Raw genomic sequence first — 14,334 nt, 5'->3', positions numbered from 1 at the left:
AATACCGTGATAATGATGATAATAACAACGGGGTGTGGACGGCGTGGCAACCTGGGGGTTCCTGGTTCGATCCCCACCTTCTACCAGCCAAGTCAAGTCCATTGTGTCCTTGAGCAAGACACTTCACCCTTGCTCCTGATGGGTCGTGGTTAAAGGCCTTGCATGGCAGCTCCCGCCATCAGTGTGTGAATGTGGAAATAGTGTCAAAGCGCTTTGAGTACTTTGAAGGTAGAAAAGGACTATACAAGTATAACCCATTTACCATTTCAACAACAAAGATCATTTTAGTCGCAGTAAGGGTGATATGAAACGTTGCTATGGTTACACCCTTGACGTCACCACTAAAGTGCTGCCATTGAGACAACAGATGGAAATATGAACGGCGACAAGGAGCTTGTTTTTACAATAATTCATGCTCTTCTAACTCTTACCACACATTCATTTATTTGTGGCGGCCCGCCACGAAAGAATTACGTCCGCCACAAATGGATTTTTCGGCTTTTGACTCGCTCGACTGCTCATAAAAGCAATGGGACTCTGTCTGTGAATGTACCTTGTAGTTACAACTCCGGTGCAGTAGGTGGCGGTAGCCTACTATGCATTGTAACTCCGTCAATAGCACTTCATTCACCTGGTGGGCCAGAAGAAGAAGAAGAAGAAGAAGACGGCGGAGTAAAACAACGGACCGACCGGATCAAAATACGAGGGTAATATAGGTTGTAGGCTCGCGGCTCGTCATATATTTAACGTTAATCCGCAATTTCACCGAGCGTTTCACTCACGGTGAGCAGCCTGACGCTGCTTCATTAACACCGCCGCTGTTGTCACGTCACGTGTTACCATACCGACGAGCTAACGTGTCCAGGTTATAACCCTGTTGTCAATAAACACACGTGGAGACGGTGCTTCAGATACTGCATTAATAATGAAGCTAAATTGTCCACTGTCCACTGCAGCATGTGAATGCAATGAAAAGAATAAAATCTGAGCCAACCAGCTGTTAAAATGTTGTCCAGGTTAATGTTTTGGCCATTAAAGGCCCTTCATTTCAAGATTTCAACTGTGATCGGGCTTTAAACAGGTGGCTGACCTGTTCAGATGGGTGTAACTCAGGGCTGCTCACACTTTTTCTGCAGGCGAGCTACTTTTCAATTGATCAAGTCGTGGGGATCTACCTCATTCATATATATCATTTATATTTACTTATTTATGAAATATATGTTTTTGTTAACAAGTTAAAGGTGTTTAATGATAATGCAAGCATGTTTAACACATATAGTTAATATTGTTAATAAATTAAAGGTGTTTAATGATAATACAAGTATGTTTAATACATATAGTTAATATTGTTAACAAGTTAAAGGTGTTTAAAGATAATACAAGCGTGTTTAACACATATTGTTAATAAATTAAAGGTGTTTAATGATAATACAAGTATGTTTAATACATATAGTTAATATTGTTAACAAGTTAAAGGTGTTTAAAGATAATACAAGCATGTTTAACACATATAGTTAATATTGTTAACAAGTTAAAGGTGTTTAAAAATAATACAAGCATGTTTAACACATATAGATTCCTTTCTTTCATGAAGACAAGAATATAAGTTGGTGTATTACCTGATTCTGATGACTTGCATTGATAGGAATCAGACAGTGGTGATGATAACGTCCGCATTTTCGAATGGAGGAGAAAAAAAGTCCTCCTTTCTGTCCAATACCACATGAAAGTGGTTGGTTTTTGGCATCTTATTTGTCCAGCTTCTGTACTCCTTTGTATACACTTTACAAGAAATACATTGTCGGCAAACTCTGTAGCTTGCTAGCTTGTGCACGCCAGCTTTCTGAGACTCTTATTTTGTTAGCGCAACTGCGCAACTGTGCAGTCGGTCTTTGGAGTTTTGACGACAGGTACGGCGCCAGAGTCTGTTGAAATAAAGTGTTTCTCGCCTTCCTGTCGGTAATTTTAATGAACTAAATATGTACATAAAGTGTTGTACTTATATTCCAACTCCGCGTTCTTCTTGGTCATCGCCGCTGCCGCCGTCACCCCCCGCCCCCCGACCACACCACCACAAATAGATGCCTGTCCTGTGGGAAACACTGCTTACTGTTACCAAGGACCCAATCTTCATTTGACACAAGCAGCGAGCTGGAGTGCAGGCTTGAAGGGGGCGTGGCCTCAAGGGATTAGATCTGTCCTGGGCAAAATAGGGCCCGCGGGCCACATGAGGCCCATTAAGACTTTCAATCCGGCCCGCCGGCCGTTTCACATCGTTTTTTTTAGACCTTTAACATCAAAAGGGCATTTGCCATTATGATGTGCAGTGATGTTTTTAAATGACCGTCAGTCTTGAACTATAGAAAGTACCTCAATGGTTGAAATCTGCACTTTTGGGTGTTATTACTGTAATCTAGGTCACAGCAGCTCAGACCAGGAACAAAGCAGAGTAGGCGGGGTTTGTTTTCAGAGCAGCCAGCCCCAAACACATGTGTCAGGATCAGGTTTTTACAACAAATTTCTGCATAAAACACTTTGTATTCATATTTTGCTGTTTGTTGCATTTTTGTTGTGTTTTGCTTGATTGTAAAAGAGCTCTATGGAGGAGCGACGTTCATATGTTGTTAATATTCAGTGTTTTATTGTTCATAGTTAATATTGTCAATTACACTTTCTTTATTTTCATGTTTCTAACAAGTATCATCATCACTGGAGGACAAGGAATAGCTAAACGGGCTTCAGGAGGATACAATAGCTCACCACGAACAAAAGCTAGCACCCCTGAATGTATACAAATGGGTGGATCTATACCTGACATCCACTGTAATGATACCAAGTACAATAGTCTACTACTATGATTGCATCAATATTTTTTATCCTCACAAAATCTTGTTTCCTTTTAAAAAAAAATCATATTATGTTTATAAAGTCAGTAAATACGTCCCTGGACACATGAGGACTTTGAATATGACCAATGTATGATCCTGTAAGTACTTGGTATCGGATTGATACCTAAATGTGTGGTATCATCCAAAACTAATGTCAAGTATCAAAGAAGAAAAGAATAAGTGATTAGTACATTTTAACAGAAAATAAGCAGATATTAACAGTAAATGAACAAGTAGATGAATAATCCATTTTTACAGTTTGTCCTTTATAAAATAATAGGTGTATAAATGACACAATATGTTACTGCATACGTCTTTGTTTGTTTACTTACTACTAAAAGACAAGTTGTCTAATATGTTCAACATTTTATTTTAGGACTAAATTGCAATAATAAACATATGTTTCATGTACACTAACATTTTGTGTTCAAATAAAGCCGATAATAAAAATGTTTGTGGTCCCCTTACATTGGACAACCCTAGTACACGCAAACCTTTAGTAAATCAGACTCTTAATGTCCATACTTAATTAGCGGCCCACAAGGATGGAGCACTGTCTGCTTGCTCCAAAGGAGTGTAATCTTCCACCGTATGGGAAAACATGTGATTTCGTAGTATAGCAGATACTACACCACTGTGATCATGCTCAAGTATTATGAAATCATGATCAAATTCATGCACTCAGACTGTCAGCTTGAATGGACTAATTATGAATATTTGTTCTCTCATGATCCTTTTTTATCATAATGTAAGTCGTTGTTTATCAATTTGATGGACATGGCCACGCCCACGCTGCTACCTGACAGATGCTTGTGGATCTCTTCTTTTTAATGAGTGTTGTTTCTCTCCAAGGTCTTGTCATTTGCTTAATTTTTCCAGCCCGCCTGTTGCTTGTGTCCTCCCCTGTGTCTCGTTAACGCCCCCACTCTTTGACACTCATTTCAATCAATTAACACTCCTGTGTTTCTTCACACAGACCAAGCTGCAAAAACTCCCAGTCCGGCTCTGAGTAAGACCAGTTCTTTCCTACACATCACTAGTCCATCTCAAATCATTAAAAACATATACATGCATGTATACACGTACAGTACAGGCCAAAAGTTTGAGGTAGTCACCTGAAATGGTTTTCACTTCACAGGTGTGCTTGAAGCTCATGGAGAGAATGCCAAGAGTGTGCAAAGCAGTAATCAGAGCAAAGGGTGGCTATTTTGAAGAAAGTAGAATATAAAACATGTTTTCAGTTATTTCACCTTTTTTTGTTAAGTACATAACTCCACATGTGTTCATTCATAGTTTTGATGTGACAATCTACAATGTAAATAGTCATGAACATAAAGAACACACTGAATGAGGAGAAGGTGTGTCATAACTTTGGGCCTGTGTATATGTATATGTGTATGTATGTATGTATGTATGTACGTATGTGTGTGTGTGTATGTATGTATGTGTGTGTGTGTGTGTGTGTGTATGTATGTATGTTACGCGTGTATGTATGTATAATTATATATATATTCATTATATATGTATTATATATATATATCAATTTTGTATATGTGTGTGTGTGTGTGTGTGTATGTATGTATAATTATATATACATTATATATGTATTATATATATATATATCAATTTTGTATATGTGTGTGTGTATATATGTATGTATATATATGTATGTGTTAATATATAAATCCATCCATCCATCCATTGTCTACCGCTTAATCCCTTCGGGGTCACGGGGGGCGCTGGAGCCTATCTCAGCTACAATCGGGCGGAAGGCGGGGTACACCCTGGACAAGTCACCACCTCATCACAGGACGAACACAAATAGACAGACAACATTCACACTCACACACTAGGGCCAATTTAGTGTTGCCAATCAACCTATCCCCAGGTGCATGTCTTTGGAGGTGGGAGGGGCCTATCCCCAGGTGCATGTCGTTGGAGGTGGGAGGAAGCCGGAGTACCCGGAGGGAACCCACGCAGTCACGGGGAGGACATGCAAACTCCACACAGAAAGATCCCGAGGCCGGAATTGAACTCACGACTGCTCAGGACCTTCGTATTGTGAGGCAGACGCACTAACCCCTCTACCACCGTGCTGCCCTATACAGTATATATATATATATATATATGTATGTATATGTAAATATGTATGTATCTATATATATATATATATATATACACACCTATGTATGTATATATAATATATATACATTCACATATATAAATACTTGGGGCTCCAGTACTATGGAATGCCCTCCCGGTAACAGTTAGAGATGCTACCTCAGTAGAAGCATTTAAGTCCCATCTCAAAACTCATTTGTATACTCTAGCCTTTGAATAGCCCCCTCTTTTTTTAGACCAGTTGATCTGCCGTTTCTTTTCTTTTCTCCTCTGCTCCCCCCTACCCCTTGTGGAAGGGGAGACACACAGGTCCGGTGGCCGTGGATGGGGTGCTGGCTGTCCGGGGTCGGGACCCGGGGTGGACCGCTCGCCTGTATATCGGTTGGGAACATCTCTGCGCTGCTGACCCGTCTCCGCTCGGGATGGTTTCCTGCTGCCCCCACTGTGGACTGGACTCTTACTGTTATGCTGGATCCACTATGGGCTATACTCTCACAATATTATGTTAGACCCACTCGACATCCATTGCTTTCGGTCTACCCTAGAGGGGGGGGGTTACCCACATATGCGGTCCTCTCCAAGGTTTCTCATAGTCATTCACATCGACGTCCCACTGGGGTGAGTTTTTCCTTGCCCTTATGTGGGCTCTGTACCGAGGATGTCGTTGTGGCTTGTGCAGCCCTTTGAGACACTTGTGATTTAGGGCTATATAAATAAACATTGATTGATTGATTGATTGATCAAGAGTCTGATTGTTATCGGGTTGTCCCAATACCAATATTTTGGTACCGATACCAAAATGTATTTCAGTACTTTTCTAAATAAAGGGGACCACAAAAGCATCATTAATTTGAACAGAAAATGTAATGACACATTAAAGCTGACGTGTGAAGGCGCTTCCTCTGCAGCCATGAAGGCCGCGGTTCTGATCCAACGCTGGTACCGGCGCTACATGGCCCGCCTGGAGATGAGGCGCAGGTACACCTGGAACATCTTCACGTCCATCGAGTACGCGGGCGAGCAGGACCAGCTGCAGGTGAGCGTGGGTGTGTGAAAGATGAAGCTTTTGGAAGCTCCCTCACGAGCTTCTCTCTGCTGCTTCCTCCTCAGCTCTCCGGCTTCTTCAGCTTCATGCTGGACAACTTCACTCAGCTGCAGGGGTCAGGTGAGAAGACATTGTCTCTAGGGCTGCAGCTAACGATTCTTTTTCTATCGATTAATCTATAGATTATTTTTTTCGATTAATCGGATAATCTATAGATTATTTTTCCTTTTACCGATTTTTTTTTATAATTTAAAATGAAGAGGAAAAAATAAATGTAGGCCAGTTTTTTCAAAAGGCATGGCTTTTATTTACAAAAAAAAAAGTATGGCCACTCAGTCAACATTGACAACAACATGACAAAATATTCTGTAACAATGTAAACATTTAAAACTTTTAACATTTAACAAAATTAAAAGTATCTTATTTGCTTTTTAATGTGCAAATATAAAAGTAAACATCCAGTGCAAATCTTAATATTCTGGAATAGTATAAGCATTTCAAAAGTAAAAGTATTGCTTATTTTGCTTTAAAATGTGCAAAAATAAAGATAAACATCCAATACAAAAAAGTGCAAAACGGAAATATTCTGTAACAAGTGTAAACATTTCAACAAAAGTAAAAGTATTGCTTATTTGCTAAAATGTGCAAAAATAAAGCTAAACATCCAATACAAAAAAGTGTACAGTGTAAACATTTCAACAAAAGTAAAAGTATTGCTTATTTTGCTTAATAACACAACAATGATAGTATGATTAAAGTGAAAGTTAATTGTTGGTTTGTACATAGTATATGTAACTGTTAATGTTGTAAAAGGTATTTGCACAACTAATTAACATTAGCGTTTGTGACACGTCTTGTGCCGTGGGGTTCTTTCAGGACCGACAGACTGAACGCCAGACGGCTTTGCCAGGTTTACAATCTTTTAATTTTACACAAAGTCTTTTCTCTTCCAACTGCGCGGATCGCGCACCTGGGCACGATTGCGGCGTCGCTCCCGGCGCGCCCCGCCTCTCCACAGCGTTAAAGAGGAGCGCGTCTTTGTAAACACTGAACAGGCACGCCAAACGCGCCTCTCAGAGCGAAACGGTGCTTTAGTTTATGAATTTACAACGCAGATACAAATGACACATTCATGTTTTTGTGTAATAATGACAACGTATACGCACGCGGACGATTGACTTGTTGATGGTGATGGCAAGAACGCTGTCGGGGGTTTTCTTTTCAAATGTTCGTTCATAGCCGTTGTGCTGCTATGATAGGCCATTTCCGCTCGACACAGTGTGCATACAACAACATTATTAGGCCGTTTATTGAAATACTCCCACACTTTTGACGACTTTTGGCGTGCTTTTTTCCCCTCGCTCGCATCGTCTGCTTTGCGCTCCGCCATGACAGTAAAGTAGTGTGACGTAAATATGCGACGCGCCGACGCACAAAAACGGCGTCGACGTATTTACGTAACCGATGACGTCGACGCGTCGTTTCAGCCTTAATTGTCTCCCTCTCAGCTCTTTGTCTTTCTCTCTTGTCCGTCCATCAAATCCACAGCACTTTCATCAGCGTTTATTCTGATGAGGGGAAAACCCTCCAGGTTGCCTAGCAACGCATGCGAGCGTGCTGTGTTGCAGCTGTGGATTAAGCCTGCTCTCATTTAGCTAAAAGGCCCCTCGCTAATCCTGAGCTGGGCTCATGGAATAAATCATCTTTTTCCTGCCAGAGGAGGTCACACGCTTGTTGACATTGACCACACACGCCATCTGTGTGTGCCATGCAAACACACAAAGCAACTAAGCGCGTTCCCACTAATTGGAACCTTTTGCAGCAGCGACTCAGCATCACAAACAGGAGATAAAAGACGTTTCTCGTGCTACTTTTTTGGATATTAATCGCTCTCGGCTTTCACCGGCAATGTGCGTATGAGAACATGAAAACAACAACAGGAAATATTAGCGACTAAACCAGTAGGAGGGGATTACGTAAGGATTACATTTCTTTTGAATTGATGCACTTTAAAGCTACAGAGTAAAACCTAAATAAAAAAATAAAGTTATGATTTGTTATCTATATTTCATTAAAATGAATAAGGATTCAATGTTATGCAGAGGTGTACTTAAAACCATGTTGTAGACAGTGTTGGGACTAACGCGTTACTTTGTAACGCGTTACTGTAACGTTGTTAGTTTCGGCGGTAACTAGTAATCTAACGCGTTATTTTTTATATTCAGTAACTCAGTTACCGTTACTACATGATGCGTTACTGCGTTATTTTACGTTATTTTTTATGTAGTATCGGCTAGAAACTGAGGATCTGATCGTGTTTTATGGCAGCGAAGCAGAGACGTGCTTCTGATTCTTCCTCTGCGCACTCTGTGTGTGTGTGCAGGTGTGGGGAGGTGAGGGGAGGGGAGGGGGGTGCGCAATACAATGTAAACCGTTGGCCAACAAAAAAAGTAACCACAGAACACTATACAACTATACGGTATAGTGTTCTGTGGTTACTTTTTGGTTGGCCAAGCGGACGTGACGGCAGGCTGTCCCCACTCAGGTCCGCACGGACCTGGAGGGGGCGTGCCTTATTTTGAAAAACTTGACTTATTTCAGTAATTGCATTCAAAAGGTGTAACTTGTACATTATATTTATTCATTGCACACAGACTGATGCATTCAAATGTTTATTTCATTTAATTTTGATGATTTGAAGTGGCAACAAATGAAAATCCAAAATTCCGTGTGTCACAAAATTAGAATATTACTTAAGGCTAATACAAAAAAGGGATTTTTAGAAATGTTGGCCAACTGAAAAGTATGAAAATGAAAAATATGAGCATGTACAATACTCAATACTTGGTTGGAGCTCCTTTTGCCTCAATTACTGCGTTAATGCGGCGTGGCATGGAGTCGATGAGTTTCTGGCACTGCTCAGGTGTTATGAGAGCCCAGGTTGCTCTGATAGTGGCCTTCAACTCTTCTGCGTTTTTGGGTCTGGCATTCTGCATCTTCCTTTTCACAATACCCCACAGATTTTCTATGGGGCTAAGGTCAGGGGAGTTGGCGGGCCAATTTAGAACAGAAATACCATGGTCCGTAAACCAGGCACGGGTAGATTTTGCGCTGTGTGCAGGCGCCAAGTCCTGTTGGAACTTGAAATCTCCATCTCCATAGAGCAGGTCAGCAGCAGGAAGCATGAAGTGCTCTAAAACTTGCTGGTAGACGGCTGCGTTGACCCTGGATCTCAGGAAACAGAGTGGACCGACACCAGCAGATGACATGGCACCCCAAACCATCACTGATGGTGGAAACTTTACACTAGACTTCAGGCAACGTGGATCCTGTGCCTCTCCTGTCTTCCTCCAGACTCTGGGACCTCGATTTCCAAAGGAAATGCAAAATTTGCTTTCGTCAGAAAACATGACTTTGGACCACTCAGCAGCAGTCCAGCTCTTTTTTTCCTTAGCCCAGGTGAGACGCTTTGCGCGCTGTTTCTTGGTCAACAGTGGCTTGACACGAGGTATGCGGCAGTTGAAACCCATGTCTTTCAAGCGTCTCTTGGTGGTGGATCTTGAAGCACTGACTCCAGCAGCTGTCCACTCCTTCTGAATCTCCCCCACATTTGTGAATGGGTTTTTTTTCACAATCTTGACCAGGGCGTGGTGATCCCTATCGCTTGTACACTTTTTCTGACCACTGGCTACTTCAAATCATCAAAATTAAATGAAATAAACATTTGAATGCATCAGTCTGTGTGCAATGAATAAATATAATGTACAAGTTACACCTTTTGAATGCAATTACTGAAATAAATCAAGTTTTTCAAAATATTCTAATTTACTGGCTTTTACCTGTATGTGCAGCACTTTGGTCGACTCGGTTGTTATAAATTATTAGACTCAGCGTTTTCACTGCTGAAATGTTGGCCAAGAAGCCTGGTGCTAACCCTGTGGTACACCATCTTCTACTCTAGGTCTCATTTCCCAGCTGTTGGAGCCGGTGGTGGACCCCTGGCTGGACAGAGAGCTCTTCTATGACTCCATCCTGGTTCCAGAGTCCTACGCTGGCCCTCGGCTCTCTTTTCCTCTCTCGGTGTCGGACACAAACGTCCTCCTGAACGCCTTCAAAGAGCAGCAGGTGTGCACGGCGCTGACATTGCCACCGCCTATTTGATCGGAGTCTCACTGCTCTCTGGTGGGCACAAACCCTCCATGCCAGATATGTGCTGCAGCTGCTCTACCAGACCAAGAAGCTGCTCCAACACATGCCCAACATTGTGCAGCTGTCCACGTCCTACACCAAGGAGATTACAATATGTGGTAGGTGACTACTACACCAAGGAGATTACAATATGTGGTAGGTGACTACTACACCAAGGAGATTACAATATGTGGTAGGTGACTACTACACCAAGGAGACTACAATATGTGGTAGGTTACTACTACACCAAGGAGATTACAATATGTGGTAGGTGACTACTACACCAAGGAGATTACAATATGTGGTAGGTGACTACTACACCAAGGAGATTACAATATGTGGTAGGTGACTACTACACCAAGGAGATTACAATATGTGGTAGGTGACTACTACACCAAGGAGATTACAATATGTGGTAGGTGACTACTACACCAAGGAGATTACAATATGTGGTAGGTGACTACTACACCAAGGAGATTACAATATGTGGTAGGTGACTACTACACCAAGGAGATTACAATATGTGGTAGGTGACTACTACACCAAGGAGATTACAATATGTGGTAGGTGACTACTACACCAAGGAGAATACAATATGTGGTAGGTGACTACTACACCAAGGAGATTACAATATGTGGTAGGTGACTACTACACCAAGGAGATTACAATATGTGGTAGGTGACTACTACACCAAGGAGATTACAATATGTGGTAGGTGACTACTACACCAAGGAGATTACAATATGTGGTAGGTGACTACTACACCAAGGAGATTACAATATGTGGTAGGTAACTACTACACCAAGGAGATTACAATATGTGGTAGGTGACTACTACACCAAGGAGATTACAATATGTGGTAGGTGACTACTACACCAAGGAGATTACAATATGTGGTAGGTGACTACTACACCAAGTCGGAGGTGGCTAACAATGCAGTTAATGAGAGTACACCACCATTACCATAAAGACCTCTAAAACATGTGGTGACCTGAATATTAACAAGTATTAGTGAAATTGTTATTAAGAGCGCTAACACAGAGGAACTACTTTTAAATGCTAACTAGCTTGTGGTCCTATATTGACACATTGAGCTGCTGCATGGCCTCGGAGTTGGTGAAAGTTAATTGTAGATGACATATATATTACATGTTATTATGAATGTTACTACATGACATATATATTACATGTTATTATGAATGTTACTACATGACATATATATTACATGTTATTATGAATGCTACTACATGACATATATATTACATGTTATTATGAATGTTACTACATGACATATATATTACATGTTATTATGAATGTTACTACATGACATATATATTACATGTTATTATGAATGTTGCTACATGACATATATATTACATGTTATTATGAATGTTACTACATGACATATATTACATGTTATTATGAATGTTACTAGATACTACATATGTATTACATATTATTATGAATGTTACTACAAGACATATATACATGTTATTATGAATGCTACTACATGACATATATATTACATGTTGTTATGAATGTTACTACATGACATATATATTACATGTTATTATGAATGTTACTACATGACATATATATTACATGTTATTATGAATGTTACTACATGACATATATATTACATGTTATTATGAATGTTACTACATGACATATATATTACATGTTGTTATGAATGTTACTACATGACATATATATTACATGTTGTTATGAATGTTACTACATGACATATATATTACATGTTGTTATGAATGTTACTACATGACATATATATTACATGTTATTATGAATGTTACTACATGACATATATATTACATGTTATTATGAATGTTACTACATGACATATATATTACATGTTGTTATGAATGTTACTACATGACATATATATTACATGTTGTTATGAATGTTACTACATGACATATATATTACATGTTGTTATGAATGTTACTACATGACATATATGTTACATGTTATTATGAATGTTACTACATGACATATATATTACATGTTATTATGAATGTCACTACATGACATATATATTACATGTTATTATGAATGTCACTACATGACATATATATTACATGTTATTATGAATGTCACTACATGACATATATATTACATGTTATTATGAATGTTACTACATGACATATATATTACATGTTGTTATGAATGTTACTACATGACATATATATTACATGTTATTATGAATGTCACTACATGACATATATATTACATGTTATTATGAATGTTACTACATGACATTTATATTACATGTTATTATGAATGTTACTAGATACTACATATGTATTACAAATTATTATGAATGTTACTACAAGACATATATACATGTTATTATGAATGCTACTACATGACATATATATTACATGTTATTATGAATGTTACTACATGACATATATATTATATGTTATTATGAATGTCACTACATGACATATATATTACATGTTATTATGAATGTTACTACATGACATATATATTACATGTTATTATGAATGTTACTACAGGACATATATATTACATGTTTTGATGAATGTTACTACATGACATCTATATTATATGTTATTATGAATGTCACTACATGACATATATATTACATGTTATTATGAATGCTACTACATGACATATATATTACATGTTATTATGAATGCTACTACATGACATATATTACATGTTATTATGAATGTTACTACATGACATATATATTACATGTTATTATGAATGTTATTACATGACATATATATTACATGTTATTATGAATGTTACTACATGACATATATATTACATGTTATTATGAATGTTACTACATGACATATATATTACATGTTATTATGAATGTTACTACATGACATATATATTACATGTTATTATGAATGTTACTACATGACATATATATTACATGTTATTATGAATGTTACTACATGACATATATATTACATGTTTTTCTGAATGTTACTACATGACATCTATATTATATGTTATTATGAATGTCACTACATGACATATATATTACATGTTATTATGAATGCTACTACATGACATATATATTACATGTTATTATGAATGCTACTACATGACATATATATTACATGTTATTATGAATGTTACTACATGACATATATATTACATGTTATTATGAATGTTATTACATGACATATATATTACATGTTATTATGAATGTTACTACATGACATATATATTACATGTTATTATGAATGTTACTACATGACATATATATTACATGTTATTATGAATGTTACTTCAAGACACATATTGCATATTATTATGAATGTTACTAGATACTACATATATATTGCATGTTATTATGAATGTTACTAGATACTACATATATATTACATGTTATTATGAATGTTACTACAAGACACATATTGCATATTATTATGAATGTTACTAGATACTACATATATACTTACATGTTATGAATGTTTCTACAAGACACATATTGCATACTATTATGAATGTTACTAGATGCTACATATATATTGCATGTTATTATGAATGTTACTAGATACTACATATATATTACATGTTATTATGAATGTTACTACAAGACACATATTGCATATTATTATGAATGTTACTAGATACTACATATATATATATTACATGTTATTATGAATGTTTCTTCAAGACACATATTGCATATTATTATGAATGTTACTAGATACTACATATATATTGCATGTTATTATGAATGTTACTAGATACTACATATATATTACATGTTATTATGAATGTTACTACAAGACACATATTGCATATTATTATGAATGTTACTAGATACTACATATATACTTACGTGTTATGAATGTTTCTACAAGACACATATTGCATACTATTATGAATGTTACTAGATACTACATATATATTGCATGTTATTATGAATGTTACTAGATACTACATATATATTACATGTTATTATGAATGTTACTACAAGACACATATTGCATATTATTATGAATGTTACTAGATACTACATATATATATATTACATGTTATTATGAATGTTTCTTCAAGACACATATTGCATATTATTATGAA

At 37.6% G+C, this 14,334-nt stretch overlaps 1 protein-coding gene across 1 annotated transcript in view; it reads left to right on the top strand.

The window, feature by feature from the left end:
* The window catches only part of ppef1 (protein phosphatase, EF-hand calcium binding domain 1), a 36,632-nt gene that overhangs the window by 4,128 nt on the left and 18,170 nt on the right, over positions 1 to 14,334 (top strand). The window contains exons 3-7 of the mRNA XM_072914823.1: positions 3,865 to 3,897; positions 5,918 to 6,045; positions 6,120 to 6,174; positions 10,016 to 10,181; positions 10,222 to 10,361. Coding sequence (XP_072770924.1) covers positions 3,865 to 3,897; positions 5,918 to 6,045; positions 6,120 to 6,174; positions 10,016 to 10,181; positions 10,222 to 10,361 — 522 coding nt within the window. The remainder of the gene's footprint in view (positions 1 to 3,864; positions 3,898 to 5,917; positions 6,046 to 6,119; positions 6,175 to 10,015; positions 10,182 to 10,221; positions 10,362 to 14,334) is intronic.

The sequence above is a fragment of the Nerophis lumbriciformis genome, linkage group LG15, assembly GCF_033978685.3.
Source record: "Nerophis lumbriciformis linkage group LG15, RoL_Nlum_v2.1, whole genome shotgun sequence".
Taxonomy (NCBI): domain Eukaryota; kingdom Metazoa; phylum Chordata; class Actinopteri; order Syngnathiformes; family Syngnathidae; genus Nerophis; species Nerophis lumbriciformis.
This window is presented reverse-complemented; position numbering and strand designations above follow the sequence as displayed.